General features: G+C 48.9%; 2 protein-coding genes across 3 annotated transcripts; one reads left to right on the forward strand and one right to left on the reverse strand.

The window, feature by feature from the left end:
- Positions 1 to 532: 532 nt before the first annotated feature.
- Positions 533 to 14,929, forward strand: atp2c1 (ATPase secretory pathway Ca2+ transporting 1). Of its 2 annotated transcripts, none has more exons than XM_068569657.1 (27): positions 533 to 588; positions 2,492 to 2,593; positions 3,105 to 3,221; positions 3,408 to 3,497; positions 3,660 to 3,695; positions 4,084 to 4,145; positions 4,253 to 4,361; positions 5,285 to 5,443; positions 5,559 to 5,627; positions 5,926 to 6,001; positions 6,080 to 6,146; positions 6,333 to 6,457; positions 6,586 to 6,683; positions 6,944 to 7,039; positions 7,148 to 7,237; positions 7,492 to 7,596; positions 7,685 to 7,841; positions 7,931 to 8,101; positions 8,354 to 8,451; positions 8,538 to 8,588; positions 8,874 to 9,040; positions 12,017 to 12,085; positions 12,240 to 12,356; positions 12,702 to 12,849; positions 12,960 to 13,055; positions 13,295 to 13,436; positions 13,825 to 14,929. In XM_068569657.1, the coding sequence occupies exons 1-27, from the start codon at positions 565 to 567 to the stop codon at positions 13,944 to 13,946; spliced, it is 2,763 nt and encodes a 920-aa protein (XP_068425758.1). In that variant the 5' UTR covers positions 533 to 564; the 3' UTR covers positions 13,947 to 14,929. The 2 variants fall into 2 exon arrangements, with proteins under 2 accessions (XP_068425758.1, XP_068425759.1); XM_068569658.1 differs by lacking the exon at positions 533 to 588 and adding an exon at positions 1,910 to 1,977.
- A 530-nt stretch (positions 14,930 to 15,459) lies between these two features.
- On the reverse strand, positions 15,460 to 18,796 carry aste1a (asteroid homolog 1a). Its single transcript, XM_068569659.1, has 6 exons — positions 18,670 to 18,796; positions 17,361 to 18,175; positions 16,821 to 17,120; positions 16,478 to 16,737; positions 16,180 to 16,335; positions 15,460 to 16,043 (listed from the first exon to the last, which is right to left on the reverse strand). The coding sequence occupies exons 1-6, from the start codon at positions 18,794 to 18,796 to the stop codon at positions 15,545 to 15,547; spliced, it is 2,157 nt and encodes a 718-aa protein (XP_068425760.1). The 3' UTR covers positions 15,460 to 15,544.
- Positions 18,797 to 18,945: the final 149 nt, after the last annotated feature.

The following is an 18,945-nucleotide window of genomic DNA, read 5'->3' on the forward strand; positions in this document are numbered from 1 at the left end:
TATTTGACGTAAAAGTAAAAATACTTCAATGTGATGAAGATATCCTATATTCAATAACAGTTTTTTAAATATATTTGAGAAAATCTCATTAAAATATTTTATAGTTTTATATTCCATTGTGATCAAACACTGAGGTGTTTTTGTTTTATTATCACTGAGTGAGTCTTTCGGTTTAGAAGATGACATCTTTGTTTGGAGCGAAAGGAACTTTCTGGCACTGAGAGGAGAACTTTACAGGAAGTCAGATGTGTTGACTTTCAAAGTCAAAGCTTTGAAATGGTCTTTTGAAACCTGACAGTTTGGATCCTACAGAAGGAGAGCAAGCAGAACAAGAAGAAGAAAAGGAGGAGAAGAAGAAGAAGAAGAAGAAGAAGAAGAAGAAGAAGAAGAAGAAGAAGAAGAAGAACAAGAACAAGAACAAGAACAAGAACAAGAACAAGAAGGGATTATTTCCGGCCCATCCCTCGTAAACAAACGACTCTTCTTTTGACAGGGTACCGGAAGCGCGTCACGGTGACGCGTCTCCGTAAGAGGAAGTGGCTCCGCGGTGTGATTTGACGGAAGATGCAGAAGAACCGGGAGCTGCTGGTGAGTTTCACGGTTTCATGGTTTCACGGTGTCCGTTATCTTCGCGTGTCCTTGTCTTCTTGACCGGAAGCTGCGTCAGCTCCGTGAGTTCAGCTCCCGGTTAGCTGCTGCTTCTACCGGAAACCCCGGGACCCGAAACCCTCACGGACTGCTGGAGCTGACGAGTCAGCCTGAGTCGCTCCTGTTGTTAGCCTGGGTTAGGGTTAGCCTGGGTTGTGATTAGCCTGGGTTATGGTTAGCCTGGGTTGTGATTAGCCTGGGTTATGGTTAGCCTGGGTTAGGGTTAGCCTGGGTTGTGATTAGCCTGGGTTATGGTTAGCCTGGGTTATGGTTAGCCTGGGTTGTGGTTTGTCAGGGTTGTGGTTTGTCAGGGTTGTGGTTTGTCAGGGTTAGGGTTAGGATAGCGTACTATCGTGATAATATAGTAATATCAAGATAATGTGGCGGTATCGTGATATTATGGTATTGTGATATACGGCATTGTAATGATATGGCATTGTGACGATATGGCAGTATCGTGACAATATTACAGTATCGTGATAATATGGTAATACCCTGATAATATGGTAATATCCTGATAACATGGCAGTATTGTGGTTATATGTTATTGTGACTTAAAACCTTTTGAGCAGCATTTAGCCTGTTTTTAAAAACAGCACCTTTTTAAGTCAAACAAAGACACATCCTGTACTCGTATGGCCTACAGGGGTCCAACAAAGACACATCCTGTACTCATATGGCCTACAGGGGTCTAACAAAGACACACCCTGTACTCGTATGGCCGAAAGGAGTTTAACAAAGACACATCATGTACTCGTATGGCCTAAAGGAGTTTGATAAAGACACATCATGTACTCGTATGGCCTAAAGGAGTTTGACAAATATGTTTGACAAATATGGTAATATCCTGATAACATGGCAGTATTGTGGTTATATGTTATTGTGACTTAAAACCTTTTGAGCAGCATTTAGCCTGTTTTTAAAAACAGCACCTTTTTAAGTCAAACAAAGACACATCCTGTACTCGTATGGCCTACAGGGGTCCAACAAAGACACATCCTGTACTCATATGGCCTACAGGGGTCTAACAAAGACACACCCTGTACTCGTATGGCCTAAAGGAGTTTGACAAAGACACATCCTGTACTCGTATGGCCTATAGGAGTTTGACAAAGACACATCCTGTACCTGTACTGCCAGGGTTAGAACAGACTGAGGAGGACAGACTGATGAGGTGGAGGAGGAGGAGGAGGAGGAGGAGGAGGAGGAGGAGGAGGAGGAGGACAGACAGACTGATGAGGACAGACAGACAGACTGATGGGAAGGACAGACTGACTGAGGACAGCAGCTTGACTTTGTGTCCTCAATACGGCCCGTGACTTGTTGAAGGTAGGTGAGAAATACCTGAGAAGTCTTTTCTCACGCTGCTCAGGAGGCGGTTTATACTGGGACGGTTAGCCCTCACCCTAATACAGTGGTTCTCAAACTTTTTCTGTCACGCCCCACTTTGGAGGAAGCAAAATCTTCGGGCCCCAACAACATTGGAACAAAATGGTCCAACTTTTTGAGACTCCTCCATCTGTTCTTTTTTAATTAATAGATTCAAGAAAATTGAAATCCCTTTCAAGTAAACCAGATCGCTCCATCTGACAAAAACTAATAACATGTAACATGCTGTTGTGAATCTGAGCAGAGCTCTAATGTCATCTATCAATGTACTGACACACACACACACACACACACACACACACACACACACACACACACACACACACGTCATGCTATCAATGTACTGACACACACAGGTTGCTATTGGTTCTAGTAAAAGTGTCTTTACCAACTGTGTGTGTGTGTGTGTGTGTGTGTGTGTGTGTGTGTGTGTGTGTTTGTGTGTGTCTGTCAGCTTTCCCAGAGTCAGCTTGGTGAAGATGAGACCATGGTCCCAGTATTAACCTCCAGGAAAGCCAGCGAACTCCCTGTTCACGAAGTAGTGTGTGTCCTGCAGGTACTGTGTCCTTCTTGTGTCCCCTGACTCTGTCCCGTGGGGTCCTCTGTCCTTGTGTCCTATAACCCTGTCCTGTGGTGTTCTCTGTCCCGTGGGGTCCTCTGTCCTTGTGTCCTATAACCCTGTCCTGTGGTGTCCTCTGTCCCGTGGGGTCCTCTGTCCTTGTGTCCTATAACCCTGTCCTGTGGTGTCCTCTGTCCCGTGGGGTCCTCTGTCCTTGTGTCCTATAACCCTGTCCTGTGGTGTCCTCTGTCCCGTGGGGTCCTCTGTCCTTGTGTCCTATGACCCTGTCCTGTGGTGTCCTCTGTCCCGTGGGGTCCTCTGTCCTTGTGTCCTATGACCCTGTCCTGTGGTGTCCTCTGTCCCGTGGGGTCCTCTGTCCTTGTGCCCTCTAACCCTGTCCCACGGTGTCCTCTGTCCTTGTGTCCTCTAACCCTGTTCGTGGTGTCCCCTGTCCCTGTCCCGTCCGTTGTTCTTGTGTCCCTTGACCCTGTTCTATGGTGTCCTGCAGGCAGACCTGCAGCGTGGCCTGTCCCAGGAGCAGGTGAGCCGCAGGAGGACGTACCACGGCTGGAACGAGTTTGACATCAGTGAAGAGGAGCCGCTATGGAGGAAATACATCTCCCAGGTAATCTGCTCAGAGTCCTCGTGGTCCACAGTGTCCTTGTGGTCCTCATGACCCTGTTCTCACAAGGCTGCTTAAAGAAGAAAGACCTTTAGTTAATACCTTTACTCTGACTCTGACTAATACTTGGTTCAGGACTGTGACTCTGACTAAGACCTGGCTCTCTCTAACCCCCTGCGTCTCTCTCAGTTCAAAGATCCTCTCATCCTGCTGCTGTTGGCGTCGGCTGTCATCAGCGTCCTCATGCACCAGTTTGATGACGCCATTAGCATCACTGTGGTACGTTCTATCTGCAGAACCCTAGAACATACTGCCTGAAGGTATTACAGAACCAGCTGATGGAGAACACTAGAACATTAGAAGTAATTAGTGTTACTAGTACAGATGGTGGAACTAGAGGAACCAGATTAACCTCTAATTATCTCTCTCCACCTCTTTCAGGCCATCATCATAGTAGTGACGGTGGCGTTTGTCCAGGTGAGTTCTGTTTATTAAGAAAATTCATGTTGCATGTTTATTCTGATGGCCACCAGACAGGCTGCTGTGAAGCTGAACAGAGCTCTAATGTCATGCTATTAATGTACTGACACACACTCACGCACGCACGCGCAAGCACGCACGCACATTAATGTCATGCTATTAATGTACTGACACACACAGGTTGCTACTGGTTCTGGTGTGTGTGGGTGTGTGTTTGTGTGTCTTGGCCTCAGATGACACATTCTGGTATTTCTGCAGAACTGTTCAGAGGAAATTCTGGAGAAAAGCAGTAAATGTCTTCCATGTGGAGTCATGTTTTTACTTTCTTTGTTTGGGGAGTTGTTTCTGATCCAATGTGGGTGTGTGTGTGTGTGTGTGTGTGTAGGAGTATCGATCAGAGAAGTCTCTAGAAGAGCTGGGGAAGCTGGTGCCTCCACAATGTCACTGGTGAGAGTGTATTTGTTACACACACACACACACACACACACACACACACACACACACACACACACACACACCGTGGGAGACGTGTTGTAATGTTGTGTTGCTCTCAGCGTGAGGGACGGACACCTGGAGCACCTTCTGGCCAGAGAGCTGGTTCCTGGAGACACCGTGTGTCTGTCGGTGGGAGAGAGAGTCCCAGCTGACCTGAGGCTGGTAGAGGTACACACACACACACCACACACCACACACACACGACATCTCCAGCAGCTGCCTCACCTTGAGAGGAGGGGCGGTACCAGCAGCAACAACGGCACTGTAACTTGTTTGTGATTAAATACGACTGCAGATGTAAAAACAGTAACACAACCAGCAGTTAACGCACCAGACGCACACAACCCTCTAGCATCAGTAAAGAGAGTTACACACTCCATACCAGTGGTCCCCAACCTTTTTGTAGCCACGGCCCGTGTCAGACAATATTTTCACGGACCGGCCTTCACAGTGTGGGCAATAAACATGACGCAATAAATAAGACCTCATAAAATGATACGACCGTCATAAAAACTAATATAAAGTGCCTATGAATACAACTCACCAATTTCAATTTAATGAGCTTCTTTGGCATGAATATAAAAAGACAATATTGCCAAAGCATTTCAATAACAAGATTACAGTACCTATTACGCCAAATTAGTGCGAGCCCTGAGCTTGTTTACCTGCAACAAGCCGCTCCCAACGAAACCCGAAGTGTGTGTTTTATGACCAGTTTGTTCCGTGATTTAGTTTTAGTCGCCGTCATTGCAGAAAACCCCGCTTCACAAAGATATGACGTTGGAAATGGAAGCAGGGTTTTCAGTGCGTATTTCACGACCTTGTGAGAGGCTCATACGCACAGACGGATGTATCCGGTCCTTTTTCAAAATAAAACATTTTTGGGACTTTTTTTTTCGTCTTCAAAATATATAACTTTTTAAAAATTTAATTCATTAATTCTTTCTGTGCGGCCCGGTAACAACCGACCAGCAGGCCGGTACCGCTGCTCTATACTACACATTGTCACTCTGATGAGTCTGACCTTTCCCCCCAGGTATCAGACCTGTGTGTGTGTGTTAGTGTGTTTTACAGTGTGTGTCTGTCCCCAGGCATCAGACCTGTGTGTGGATGAGTCCAGCCTGACGGGGGAGACGTCTCCGTCCTCTAAGTCCACGCTCCACCAGCCCTCCTCTTCCTCTTCCTCCTCCATCTCCTCCTGCTGCAATGTGGCCTTCATGGGGACGCTGGTACGCTGCGGCAGAGCCAAGGTACTGCTGCTCCTCCTGCTTCTCCACCTCCTCCTGCTGCTGCTCCTCCTGCTGCTCATGCTCCTCCTCCCCCTGCTCCATGAGATGAAGTGGTTTAACAAGATCTCTTCCTCAGGGAATCGTCATCGGGACCGGAGAGAACTCCGAATTTGGGGAGGTCTTCAAGATGATGCAAGCAGAAGAGGTACGTGGGTCTGGAAATGGACTGTAGCAGAACATTGGACTGTAAACCTGTAGCAGAACATCTGGACTGTAGCAGAACGGTTCCTTTACGGTTCCTTTAGAACGGTTCAGACATTAAGACCTGAGGACGCATCACATGTAGAGCTACAGACCTGTTGCAAGTTCTCCATCTAGAGCTACAGACCTGCAGCAGGTTCTCCATGTAGTGCTAAAGGACTGCAGCAGGTTCTCCATATAGAGCTACAGACCTGCAGCAAGTTCTCCATGTAGTGCTACAGACCTGTTCATGTGTGTTTCAGGCTCCCAAGACTCCGCTGCAGAAGAGCATGGACCTGCTGGGGAAGCAGCTGTCGCTCTACTCCTTTGGCATCATCGGTGTGTTGGTGTTCCTCTTCATCGCCTCTTTTTTCTCATCCTCGTGGTTCTGTGTTCACGGTGTGTTCTGGTTCTCAGGGGTCATCATGCTGATGGGCTGGCTGCAGGGGAAGAGGATCTTGGACATGTTCACCATTGGAGTCAGGTCAGCCTCCAGTATTTATTAACAGCAGCAATAGAAGCATCTCATTACAGCTGCAGTGTTCATCACCAGCAGAGAGCAACGGCTTCTCATGCTAGCTCTGTGATGATCTCTGTATGTGATGCATTGATCTCTGTATGTGATGCATTGATCTCTGTATGTGATGCATTGATCTCTGCGGTCCTCCAGTCTGGCGGTAGCCGCCATCCCAGAGGGGTTACCCATCGTTGTGACGGTGACGCTGGCGCTTGGTGTGATGCGCATGGTGAAGAAAAGAGCCATCATCAAGAAGCTTCCCATCGTAGAAACTCTGGGTATGTGACCCAACACCTCAGGTCATGTGACCTACAATACCACCGACTCTCACTTCAGTTCATCGCTAACATGCTTAGCCGAGTGTCAGTTAAAGTGTGTGACTTCCTGTTGTCTTCGTCGTCGTCAGGCTGCTGTAACGTGATCTGTTCAGACAAGACGGGAACTCTGACCAAGAACGAGATGACCGTCACTCAGCTGTTCACGTCGGATGGACTCCACGCTGAGGTGACCTTCTTTCTCCTCATCTTCATCACTCACAGGCCGTTAAAACAGTAGCATTATGTAATGAAGTGTTGAAGATATACAAACTCGTACACATCTATGAAACGATTGAATGTCTTCTTGAACTCTACGAGACGTAGTAATCCGCCGAGCCGACATGTCGGTAAACACCACGTGCGTCCCGTCTGACGTCCTCGCGTTCACGCTTCATCAGGAAGCAAAGCTTGGTGGTGGGTTGTTGAACCCCAGATGTTGTCTTGCAGGTGTCGGGCGTTGGCTACAACGGAGCAGGAGAAGTCCTCCTGGACGGAGACGTCGTCCACGGTTTTTCCTGTCCGTCCATCAGCAAGATCATTGAGGTGAGTCGAGGTCCAAGGACCCATGGACCGGGGATCGAACCACCGATCCTCTGATTCTTCCACTGAACCACAGTCGCCCTGTACAATGATAATGTGTGTCTCTCTCAGGCGGGATGTGTGTGTAATGACTCCGTCATCAGGAATCACAATTTGTTAGGTCGACCAACGGAGGGAGCGCTCATCGCCCTCGCCATGAAGGTGAGACTCGCAACACCAGACACATTAACACAACACTCCTGCAGGTGTAACTACACACACTACAAACACTTAAACACAACACCACTGCAGATGTAACTACACAAACATCACAGACATAACAACAACACTCCTGCAGATGTAACTACACAAACCCCAGAGACATTAACACAACACTACTGCAGATGTAACTACACAAACACCAGACACGTTAACTCAACACGTTTATTAACACAACACGTTTTTATCTGATACAGATGGGTCTGGAGAGCCTGCAGCAGGAGTACGTGCGTCTGGAGGAGCGTCCCTTCACCTCGGAGCAGAAGTGGATGTCTGTCCGCTGCGTCCACCGCACGCTGCAGGTCACATGACTCTCACGCTGTCGCGTGTTGCCGTGAGACGTTGAGCCATCGGTCAGAGATTGATGGTCTGTGACTCCTCCCCCTTCAGGACAAACCAGGAGTGTTCTTCATGAAAGGAGCTTACGAGCAGGTGATCGGCCTCTGCAGCCACTACAACAGCAGAGGCAGCGCTCTGTCCCTGAGCCACCAGCAGAGGGAGCTGTATCAGCAGCAGATAAGCTACATGGGCTCTGCTGGTCTCAGAGGTACTGTACACATCCTGTGCGTGTGAGTGAGTGTATGTACACACACACACTCGCGCACACACCAGCTCACTGGCCCTTTCCTCCTGTAGTTCTAGCCTTTGCGTCCGGGTCTGAGATGGGGAGCCTGACCTTTCTGGGTCTGGTGGGCATCATCGACCCCCCGCGGTCCGGGGTCAAAGAGGCCGTGGGGACGCTAATCAGCTCTGGAGTCGCCATCAAGATGATCACTGGAGACTCCAAGGAGACGGCCGTGTCCATCGGTGATATATATTACGCTATTATTATTATTATTATTATATATCTATCACGTGTCATTATAATGACAGCAGCAGTACAGAGTATACAAGTTATCAAGATCACAATAATTAATCAATAATCAATGAGCTGTTTTCAACTTTCTCACTTTGCTTCTTGAAAATGTCTCTAAGATTTTATCATGAACTTTAAGAACATTTCCTTATATTCTGACCTGTAATCAATACGTCATGACCTAACACTCCTCTGTCTTTCAGCCAGTCGCTTGGGGCTGTTCTCTAAAGGCTCTCAGTGTTTGTCTGGAGACGAGGTCGACCAACTGGACCTGCAGCAGCTGTCTCACATAGTGTCCAGAGTGAGACACACACACAAGACAGACACACACACAGAGCTGCATGTGCACACTAGCATCAGGAGCTAATGAGTGTTGTGTCTCCACAGATTGTCGTGTTTTATCGAGCAAGTCCTCGACACAAGCTGAAAATCGTCAAGGTGAGCAGAACACCTGGAGCCTCAGGTCAAGTGAAGTCCTATGAGGTTCTATTGGGCTTCATGAGGTTACATGATGATTAATGAGGTTACATGAGATTCAGTGGTTCTATGAGGTTACATGAAGTTCTGAGGTTTCATGGTTACATGCGGTTTTATGAGGTTACATGAGGCCCTTTGCGGTTTAACGGTTCTATAAGGTCCTCTGTCTTCAGTGTCACATGATAAGTGGGCGGAGCCGTGATGAAAGCAGCTCTGAGTGGTAGACATTAAGCGTCCTCTCTGCAGTCCCTCCAGAACATCGGCGCCGTGGTGGCCATGACGGGCGACGGGGTGAACGACGCCGTGGCTCTGAAGGCCGCCGACATCGGCGTGGCGATGGGCCAGACGGGGACCGACGTTTGCAAGGAGGCGGCCGACATGATCCTGGTGGACGACGACTTCCAGACCATCATGTGAGTCTTAAAGAGACAGTGCTATTTATTTATTTATTTATTTATTTATTTATTTATTTATTTATTTATTTATTTATTTATTTATTTACTTACTTACTTACTTACTTACTTACTTACTTACTTACTGACTGACTGACTGACTGACTGACTGACTGACTGACTGACTGACTGACTGACTGACTGACTGACTGACTGACTGACTGACTGACTGACTGACTGACTGACTGACTGACTGACTGACTGACTGACTGACTGACTGACTGACTGACTGACTGACTGACTGACTGACTGACTGACTGACTGACTGACTGACTGACTGACTGACTGACTGACTGACTGACTGACTGACTGACTGACTGACTGACTGACTGACTGACTGACTGACTGACTGACTGACTGACTGACTGACTGACTGACTGACTGACTGACTGACTGACTGACTGACTGACTGACTGACTGACTGACTGACTGACTGACTGACTGACTGACTGACTGACTGACTGACTGACTGACTGACTGACTGACTGACTGACTGACTGACTGACTGACTGACTGACTGACTGACTGACTGACTGACTGACTGACTGACTGACTGACTGACTGACTGACTGACTGACTGACTGACTGACTGACTGACTGACTGACTGACTGACTGACTGACTGACTGACTGACTGACTGACTGACTGACTGACTGACTGACTGACTGACTGACTGACTGACTGACTGACTGACTGACTGACTGACTGACTGACTGACTGACTGACTGACTGACTGACTGACTGACTGACTGACTGACTGACTGACTGACTGACTGACTGACTGACTGACTGACTGACTGACTGACTGACTGACTGACTGACTGACTGACTGACTGACTGACTGACTGACTGACTGACTGACTGACTGACTGACTGACTGACTGACTGACTGACTGACTGACTGACTGACTGACTGACTGACTGACTGACTGACTGACTGACTGACTGACTGACTGACTGACTGACTGACTGACTGACTGACTGACTGACTGACTGACTGACTGACTGACTGACTGACTGACTGACTGACTGACTGACTGACTGACTGACTGACTGACTGACTGACTGACTGACTGACTGACTGACTGACTGACTGACTGACTGACTGACTGACTGACTGACTGACTGACTGACTGACTGACTGACTGACTGACTGACTGACTGACTGACTGACTGACTGACTGACTGACTGACTGACTGACTGACTGACTGACTGACTGACTGACTGACTGACTGACTGACTGACTGACTGACTGACTGACTGACTGACTGACTGACTGACTGACTGACTGACTGACTGACTGACTGACTGACTGACTGACTGACTGACTGACTGACTGACTGACTGACTGACTGACTGACTGACTGACTGACTGACTGACTGACTGACTGACTGACTGACTGACTGACTGACTGACTGACTGACTGACTGACTGACTGACTGACTGACTGACTGACTGACTGACTGACTGACTGACTGACTGACTGACTGACTGACTGACTGACTGACTGACTGACTGACTGACTGACTGACTGACTGACTGACTGACTGACTGACTGACTGACTGACTGACTGACTGACTGACTGACTGACTGACTGACTGACTGACTGACTGACTGACTGACTGACTGACTGACTGACTGACTGACTGACTGACTGACTGACTGACTGACTGACTGACTGACTGACTGACTGACTGACTGACTGACTGACTGACTGACTGACTGACTGACTGACTGACTGACTGACTGACTGACTGACTGACTGACTGACTGACTGACTGACTGACTGACTGACTGACTGACTGACTGACTGACTGACTGACTGACTGACTGACTGACTGACTGACTGACTGACTGACTGACTGACTGACTGACTGACTGACTGACTGACTGACTGACTGACTGACTGACTGACTGACTGACTGACTGACTGACTGACTGACTGACTGACTGACTGACTGACTGACTGACTGACTGACTGACTGACTGACTGACTGACTGACTGACTGACTGACTGACTGACTGACTGACTGACTGACTGACTGACTGACTGACTGACTGACTGACTGACTGACTGACTGACTGACTGACTGACTGACTGACTGACTGACTGACTGACTGACTGACTGACTGACTGACTGACTGACTGACTGACTGACTGACTGACTGACTGACTGACTGACTGACTGACTGACTGACTGACTGACTGACTGACTGACTGACTGACTGACTGACTGACTGACTGACTGACTGACTGACTGACTGACTGACTGACTGACTGACTGACTGACTGACTGACTGACTGACTGACTGACTGACTGACTGACTGACTGACTGACTGACTGACTGACTGACTGACTGACTGACTGACTGACTGACTGACTGACTGACTGACTGACTGACTGACTGACTGACTGACTGACTGACTGACTGACTGACTGACTGACTGACTGACTGACTGACTGACTGACTGACTGACTGACTGACTGACTGACTGACTGACTGACTGACTGACTGACTGACTGACTGACTGACTGACTGACTGACTGACTGACTGACTGACTGACTGACTGACTGACTGACTGACTGACTGACTGACTGACTGACTGACTGACTGACTGACTGACTGACTGACTGACTGACTGACTGACTGACTGACTGACTGACTGACTGACTGACTGACTGACTGACTGACTGACTGACTGACTGACTGACTGACTGACTGACTGACTGACTGACTGACTGACTGACTGACTGACTGACTGACTGACTGACTGACTGACTGACTGACTGACTGACTGACTGACTGACTGACTGACTGACTGACTGACTGACTGACTGACTGACTGACTGACTGACTGACTGACTGACTGACTGACTGACTTACTTACTTATTGATTGATCCCAGAGTGAGGGTTGGTTCTCTGCTTCCAGGTCGGCCATCGAGGAAGGAAAAGGAATTTACAACAACATTAAAAACTTTGTGCGCTTCCAGCTGAGCACGTGAGTAAAAAAAAAAGACGTTTTCTTATTTGTTTAATAACTTGAAACACAATAAATACATGGAACATGATAACTTGTAACACAATAAACACATGGAACATGATAACTTGTAACACAAACACATGGAACATGACAACTTGTAACTGCTCTTCAGGAGCATCGCCGCTCTGACGCTCATCTCTTTGGCCACGCTGATGAACTTCCCCAACCCGCTGAACGCCATGCAGATCCTGTGGATCAACATCATCATGGACGGCCCCCCTGCTCAGAGGTACAGAGGCATCATGGGAAACATAGTGCTAAAGAATTATAGCCCTTTACAGCTAGCTGCTGGCCGCCAGCTGCTAGCCACCACCTAGCCACCACCTAGCGTCAGCCGTTGCAATAGAAATCCTTTGTGTGTGGTGTTGAGCTCCTTAATGATGTAATCTGTTCCTGACTAAAAGGTGAATGGTGAATAACCCTGAAGAGAGCAGACCCTGTAGTGAATAACCCTGAAGAGAGCAGACAGTGTAGTGAATAACCCTGAAGAGAGCAGACAGTGTAGTGAATAACCCTGAAGAGAGCAGAAACCTGTAGTGAATAACCCTGAAGAGAACAGTTCCTGTTCGTTCAGTTTGGGTGTGGAGCCGGTGGACCGCGACGTCATCCGGCAGCCGCCGCGTAACGTCAGAGACAGCATCATCACCCGCGGCTTACTGGTTAAAGTGCTGGTATCAGCGCTGGTCATCGTCTGTGGAACGCTGTTCGTCTTCTGGAGAGAGGTGCGTCACTTCCTGTTTAATACCACTTCCTGTTCATGGGGAAACACTGGGATCCTAAAACGTGAAGACATCACTCTAGTTCAGTGAATGTTGTGCTTGTTGGTTTCCAGCTGCAGGACAACGTGATCACTCCTCGAGACACCACCATGACCTTCACCTGCTTCGTCTTCTTCGACATGTTCAACGCTCTGAGCTCTCGATCACAGGTAGCTTTCAGTTAGCCTTCAGTTAGCAGGTAGCCTTCAGTTAGCCTTCAGTCTGTAGGTAGCCTTCAGTTAGCCTTCAGTTAGCAGGTAGCCTGAACATGATTAGACTGTAAATAACAGTAAACCAGGCAGAGTTGTTGGAAAGGAAATGGTGTGTCTGATTCAGGTGTTTGGCCCGAATACCAGATCAGTACTGGTCCTGGTCTCTGGTCCTGATCTCTCTTTCTGATCTCTCTCAGACCCGCATGGTGCATGAACTGGGTCTGTGCAGCAACCGGACTTTCTGCTACGCTGTGCTGGCCTCCATCATGGGCCAGCTGCTCGTCATCTACTTCCCTCCTCTGCAGAAGGTCTTCCAGACGGAGAGCCTCAGCATCTTTGGTGAGTACTAGTGCAATAGATAGTAGTATCTGTGTATCTTACTTTCTACTTCTAGTGCACTACGTGTATGTATAATCTGATATAAAGCTGTCAAGATAATCTATATATTCTGCTTATTGAGTACATTACTGTACTATGAACTCACATGTTATGTTCTGTGTAGAATGTTATCTGGTGAACAAACATTCACAACTAAAACAGAGAGCCGAAAGGTCCTCATTACAATTTTCAAAAAACAAGACCAGCAGCCTTCATTCTAACAGACGAAGATGAGACCTGCTCTCGTCTTCGTCTGTTAGAATAGACGAAGAAGAGAGCAGCAGCCTTTATTCTGACAGCTGAAGAAGAGAGCAGCAGGTGTGGTGTTAACGGTGCTGGTCCTCCTCAGACCTGCTGTTCCTGGTGACGCTGACCTCCTCGGTGTGTGTGGTTTCTGAGGCCATAAAGATGATTGAGAGGTGGAGGGGAGCCGAGAGGAGTCCACCCTCCGACTGCTTTCACGAGGTCTGACACCCCCCAGACCCTCATCCCACCCGCCCCCCTTCTGAGGGTCTCTGAGGGACTCTGAGGATGAAGAGGAGGATGAGTATCATGGTTCATTGAGGCTGAGAGGTCCTCAGGAGAAACTCTGGTCTGGGACCGGAGGTACCGGGGTACCCAGCAGTTGTTGAGCGTAGACCCCCACTCTCTAGAAGACCCCCTTCTTCAGGACCAGCTCTCTGGAGGAGCCCCTTCTTCAGGACTCTCTGGAGTACCCCCCCCTCCTCCTGGTCGGCTGGTCTTCTTCAGGACTCTCTGGAGGACTCTGTAAAGAGACGTGTGCAATGGTTCTTTTTGTATTCTTCTGGTGATGAGGTGTGGACCACTACTCCGCCGGCTTTGGTTCCTGTAGAGGTTTGGGAGGGTTTTGGTTTAGGAGTTTGGGTTTAAAGGTTTGAGGGTTAGGGTTTAGGGGGTTTGGATTTGGGGGGTAGTGTAACGGGACAAACGGCTTGAGCTTCTTTGTGGTCCTCCTTGAGGCGGTACGTTAGACATAGAACATGTGAGCTTTAATCTGCTGGTTTCTTCCTTTCTAGGTAAATGTGCATATATATTTATATATATTCATTTATTTATGTCTATGAAAATGATTCTGAGAAGTGTCTCGAGGCTTGGTTTTGATTGGATCAACGTCCTGGTGGAAACAGGAAGTGATGCAACGCGGCCCCGCCCTCTTGGATCAGCGTTGATTCAATCAAAGTTAAGCCCCGGGGGTTCCTGCTTCTCTCTGGTGAGGGTTTCCTGCTAAAATGAAGGACTTTTAGTTTCCTGTGAATATGACAGCAGCTGGTTAACTCGTGTTAATATTCAGTTTGTAATGTATTATCTGACCTTTTTAAGTCTGTTTTATTCTGTTAATTATTACTTTTATGATTACTACTCTGCCAGGTTCATGTTAAAGATTAGACTCAAGGACATCTGTTAATTGATTATTGATTATTATACTTTTTCAAACACGGAAATTAAATGTGTTGGGTTTTTTTCCTCATTTTAGTTCCAAATACTTTTTATCACATTCTCATCATATGAACATACTTTAATTACCATGTTCTCATCATATAAACATACTTTAATTACCATGTTCTCATCATATAAACATACTTTAGTGACCAGGTTCTCATCTTATGAACATACTTGTTAAACTCTACAGCTGGTGTAGTGACTATTTTCGCCCTGCCACTTGATGTGTGTTTGTAAATATAAATATATCATGGGACTTCAGTAATCAAAGCACTCGCACAACACAGAGTTTAAATCAAAGTTCACTTCACGTAGATTTATTTGTAAAACACAGTTTCACAAATAAATCTGAGTTAGGTCCAGTATCATTAGACAATTACCTCTTTTACATCTTTTATAACTCCCGATTAAACCAACAGACACATTATTATATCCCAACAAACTGTTGAAACACAGTTCTGAACCCAAATCAAGCTATAGGGGGGGGGGCACCGTGCCGGCCCCGGCACTGGCACTCCTCTTTGCGGGCCGGTTCTGGGTTCCTGGACCGGCGGTTTTCTCTCTTTGGCTCGGTACCAAGGAGTTCTCACCGACATCGGGTCACCAAGTCACAGATCCTCCTGAACGCTGACTGAGCTGCCGTCTTCAGTCGCGGTCTCTTTATTCAGGAGGGACAGCTGACGCAGGCCAGGGGTCACGTCGTCCAGAGACCGGTGCCGCTGCTGGGTCTCTGAGGATGCCTTCTTCTGGGTCCCACAAGATGTCTTCTTCTGGGTCCGCGGAGACGCCTCCTTCTGGGTCCCAGAGGACGTCTTTTTCTGGGTCCCAGAAGATGCCTCATTCCACGTCCCTGAGGACGCCTCCTTCTGAGTCCCAGAGGACGCCTCCTTGGTCCCAGAAGACGCCTCCTTGGTCCCAGAGGACGCCTCCTTCTGGGTCCCCGAGGACACCTCCTTGGTCCCAGAGGGCGTCTCCTCCCGAGTGTGAAACTGTTGGACAACGTCCTGAAAGCACTGATAGAGTTTCACACTCGTCCCAAACGGCCTCAGCTCTTCTCCAGAACGCATCTGGTGGACCAGCTGATGGATCAAAGTCCCCTCATACAACCTGCACAACAAGGGCGACCACAATGAGTACTATTCCTGTGATTGTATATGTACACTGTGGTGTGAGTACTTTTACTGTGACAGTACAGTGTGTGTGTAAAGGAGCTGCAACACAGGTGTGGGCTGTGGAAGCTCACCTGGAGATCTGGGGCTCAGGTAAGGGGAACCCCAGCAGCTGGTTCAGCTCGATGCCAACCTTCAGGCAGCTCTGCCATTGGTTGAAGGCGTGAACTACGCCCACATCCAGCTGCCGTCTCCCCCGAAAAGCTGCAACACACACACACACCATTGTTCTTCTATTTATTACCATTTCATTACAAATTGATTTCTTAAAGGGAGCAGACCTGTTCATGTTTGTGATTGGTCAAATTCTGTAAACTACACCCCTTTTATTTGAACCTGCTCACAGCCAGTTGATTTAATTGTTTATTTTACCTGCTCCGGGTCTCAGGGGGGGCAGAGGATGAGGGGGGGTCTGAAGGGTATTTACCTGCCCTGGGTCTCAGAGGGAGTCCAGTACTCAATCCCAGCAGCAGAGCCTCCAGCAGCTCTTTCTCTGGAGGAGGTTCTGCACTCTGCAGCCAGTAACAGGTGACGGCCACTGGGAGGCGCAGCTGAGGCGGCAGACGGCTGAGAGAGTCCTCAGTCACCTGCAGAGCCTCCAGGAGCACCTGCAGCCGCTGAGATGGCTCCGCCTGGGGGGAAGGGGAAGTGTAACATTTCACATCCATTACTGGTGGTGGGGGAGAAGGCGGGGTTGTTGTGTAGTTGTAGTCACCTGGTCCAGGTGGGGTAGCAGCAGCTGCCTGGAGGTCTCGGTAAAGGCGGGCTGGACGGGGATGAAGGTGAGCTCGAGGCCGTCTCTGTCTCTCTCCATCACCTGCCTCCCGGCTCCCAGCAGCAGCCCGTACGTCACCTGTCGCAGCGTCCTGGAGACCAGGTGAGCGCTGGGCAGGTGGGCGGGGCTCACGGGGAAGCTGAGCGGCATCCTCTGCAGCAGCAGCACGTCCAGGAGGTCCTGACTCAGCTGGGCCCGAGTAAGGGGGAGCCGTATCCAGTCCGGAACGTGACCTGCCACCTCCAGGACAGATGACATTTACTACCTTTTAACACTTAGGACCTTCTACTTGAGGATTTACTACCTAAGCACCTACTGCCTGAGGACTTACTACCTGAGCACCTACTGCCTGAGGACTTACTACCTGAGCACCTACTGCCTGAGGACTTACTACCTAAGCACCTACTGCCTGAGGACTTACTACCTGAGGACCTGCTACCTGAAATGGAAATGTAACCCTCAGGTGAAGATTATAATTACTTCTGCTGGTAGAGGAGGCGCCTTCCTGTGGAGGAAGAACTGGTTGAGGGAGCAGGGGGGCAGCTGGTACTCCTCCATCCCCAGATACAAGTCCTTCAGCAGCTCCGCCTTCCTCTCACTTCTCAGATTTCCCATCAGCCCCAGCGCCGCCTCAATGGCTTCCTGAGGTCGGCTGAAACCCCCCAGCCAGCAGAGCAGCCCCTCCAGGCGGCTCGTCGGCTCGCTGCTGTCGGGGGCAAACTGATCCCAGCCGATGGAGCCGGTCTTCACGTAGTCGTTCCCGGCCAAGGTGGCGAAAACGGGCAGCAGCTGCTGCTGCACACTGAAGAAGGTGCAGAAGCTGGAGGCGGTGTACTTCTTGCAGGGGATGTATCTCTGCGAGCCGTTCCGTCCCATCGCCTTCCACCGGAAGCTCGAGAGCGGCAGCAGCCCCGCCGGGAGGTCGAAGATGTAGAAGTCGCTGTCGTTGGAAAGCACCGGGCACCGCCAGTCCCTGGCCAGGCCGGCGATCTCCCTGTCAGCCTCTTCATAGCACTGAGCCAGCGGGACCCCCAGCCGGACCAGCGTCTGCTTGAAGACCAGCTTGACCAGCTGTGGCAGGATGTGCTGCGGCCGGTTGCCCTGAGCCGCTCTGTGGGCGTTCTTGATCCGGGACTTGGCTTTTTGCGTCAGCGTCTTGAGTTTCTTGTCGGTGTGGTCCGAGCCTCCGTCCAGCACCACGTACACCGAGATCCGGCATTCTCTGAGGGCTTTGAAGAACTTCTCAATCACGACCTCAAACTTAGCATACTCCCCGCCGTGGTTCTGGTCCAGACCTGACCGATCAACCAAGAACACATTGAACACCACATTAGTTACAGACAGACATGCCGCTTGTCCACTCGGGGCGCCAGAACCACCAGAGTCAAAAGTTCCTGGTCTAACTTTACTTTATTGTTGTTGCGTAATAAAACTAATGGATCACCAGCTGGTGACTCTTTGTCCTGAAGGGGAAACTTTGGATGTATTTTTTTGACTAATATTTTACTGGTTCAAAGACAATGAACCATTTGAAGCCTCTTGTTGCACTTTACCCTCTGTGTCCTCACTGAGGGAGCATAACCTGCTTCTGTTATCATAATGATATTTATGAAATATGATATACATGAAACTATTAAAACTCCTAGCAGAGAAATCAGACTTTTTCTTCATCACGGCCCTGAGGTCATGACTCATAAGATAGTTATTAATGACTCATCAGACTAATCAGCCAAATAAAACACATAACACAAGTACTTGGTGCAATACTGCAGTACTTAATGTGTCCTACCGGAGTGGAAGTACAGCATGTAGATCAGGTTGCAGCCGTCCACTAGAAGCCGGCTCTCCCTGAAGCGGACGTCCCGATAGATCCTCTGGTGCTGGTCCAGCAGAGCAGTGAGCCCGTGAACCCCCATGACGCCACCGAGGCTATGAATACACTGTATGCAGTACAAGTATCTCTGAGACCTAGTACAGTACAAGTACAAGCAGTACCTCTGAGACCTAATACAGCAAGTACCTCTGAGACCTAGACAAGTACAACCAGTACCTTGACTTTTTTACT

This window comes from Clinocottus analis, unplaced genomic scaffold (assembly GCF_023055335.1).
Source record: "Clinocottus analis isolate CAN_PGR_092001 unplaced genomic scaffold, fCliAna1.0.p SCAF_9, whole genome shotgun sequence".
Taxonomy (NCBI): Eukaryota; Metazoa; Chordata; class Actinopteri; order Perciformes; family Cottidae; genus Clinocottus; species Clinocottus analis.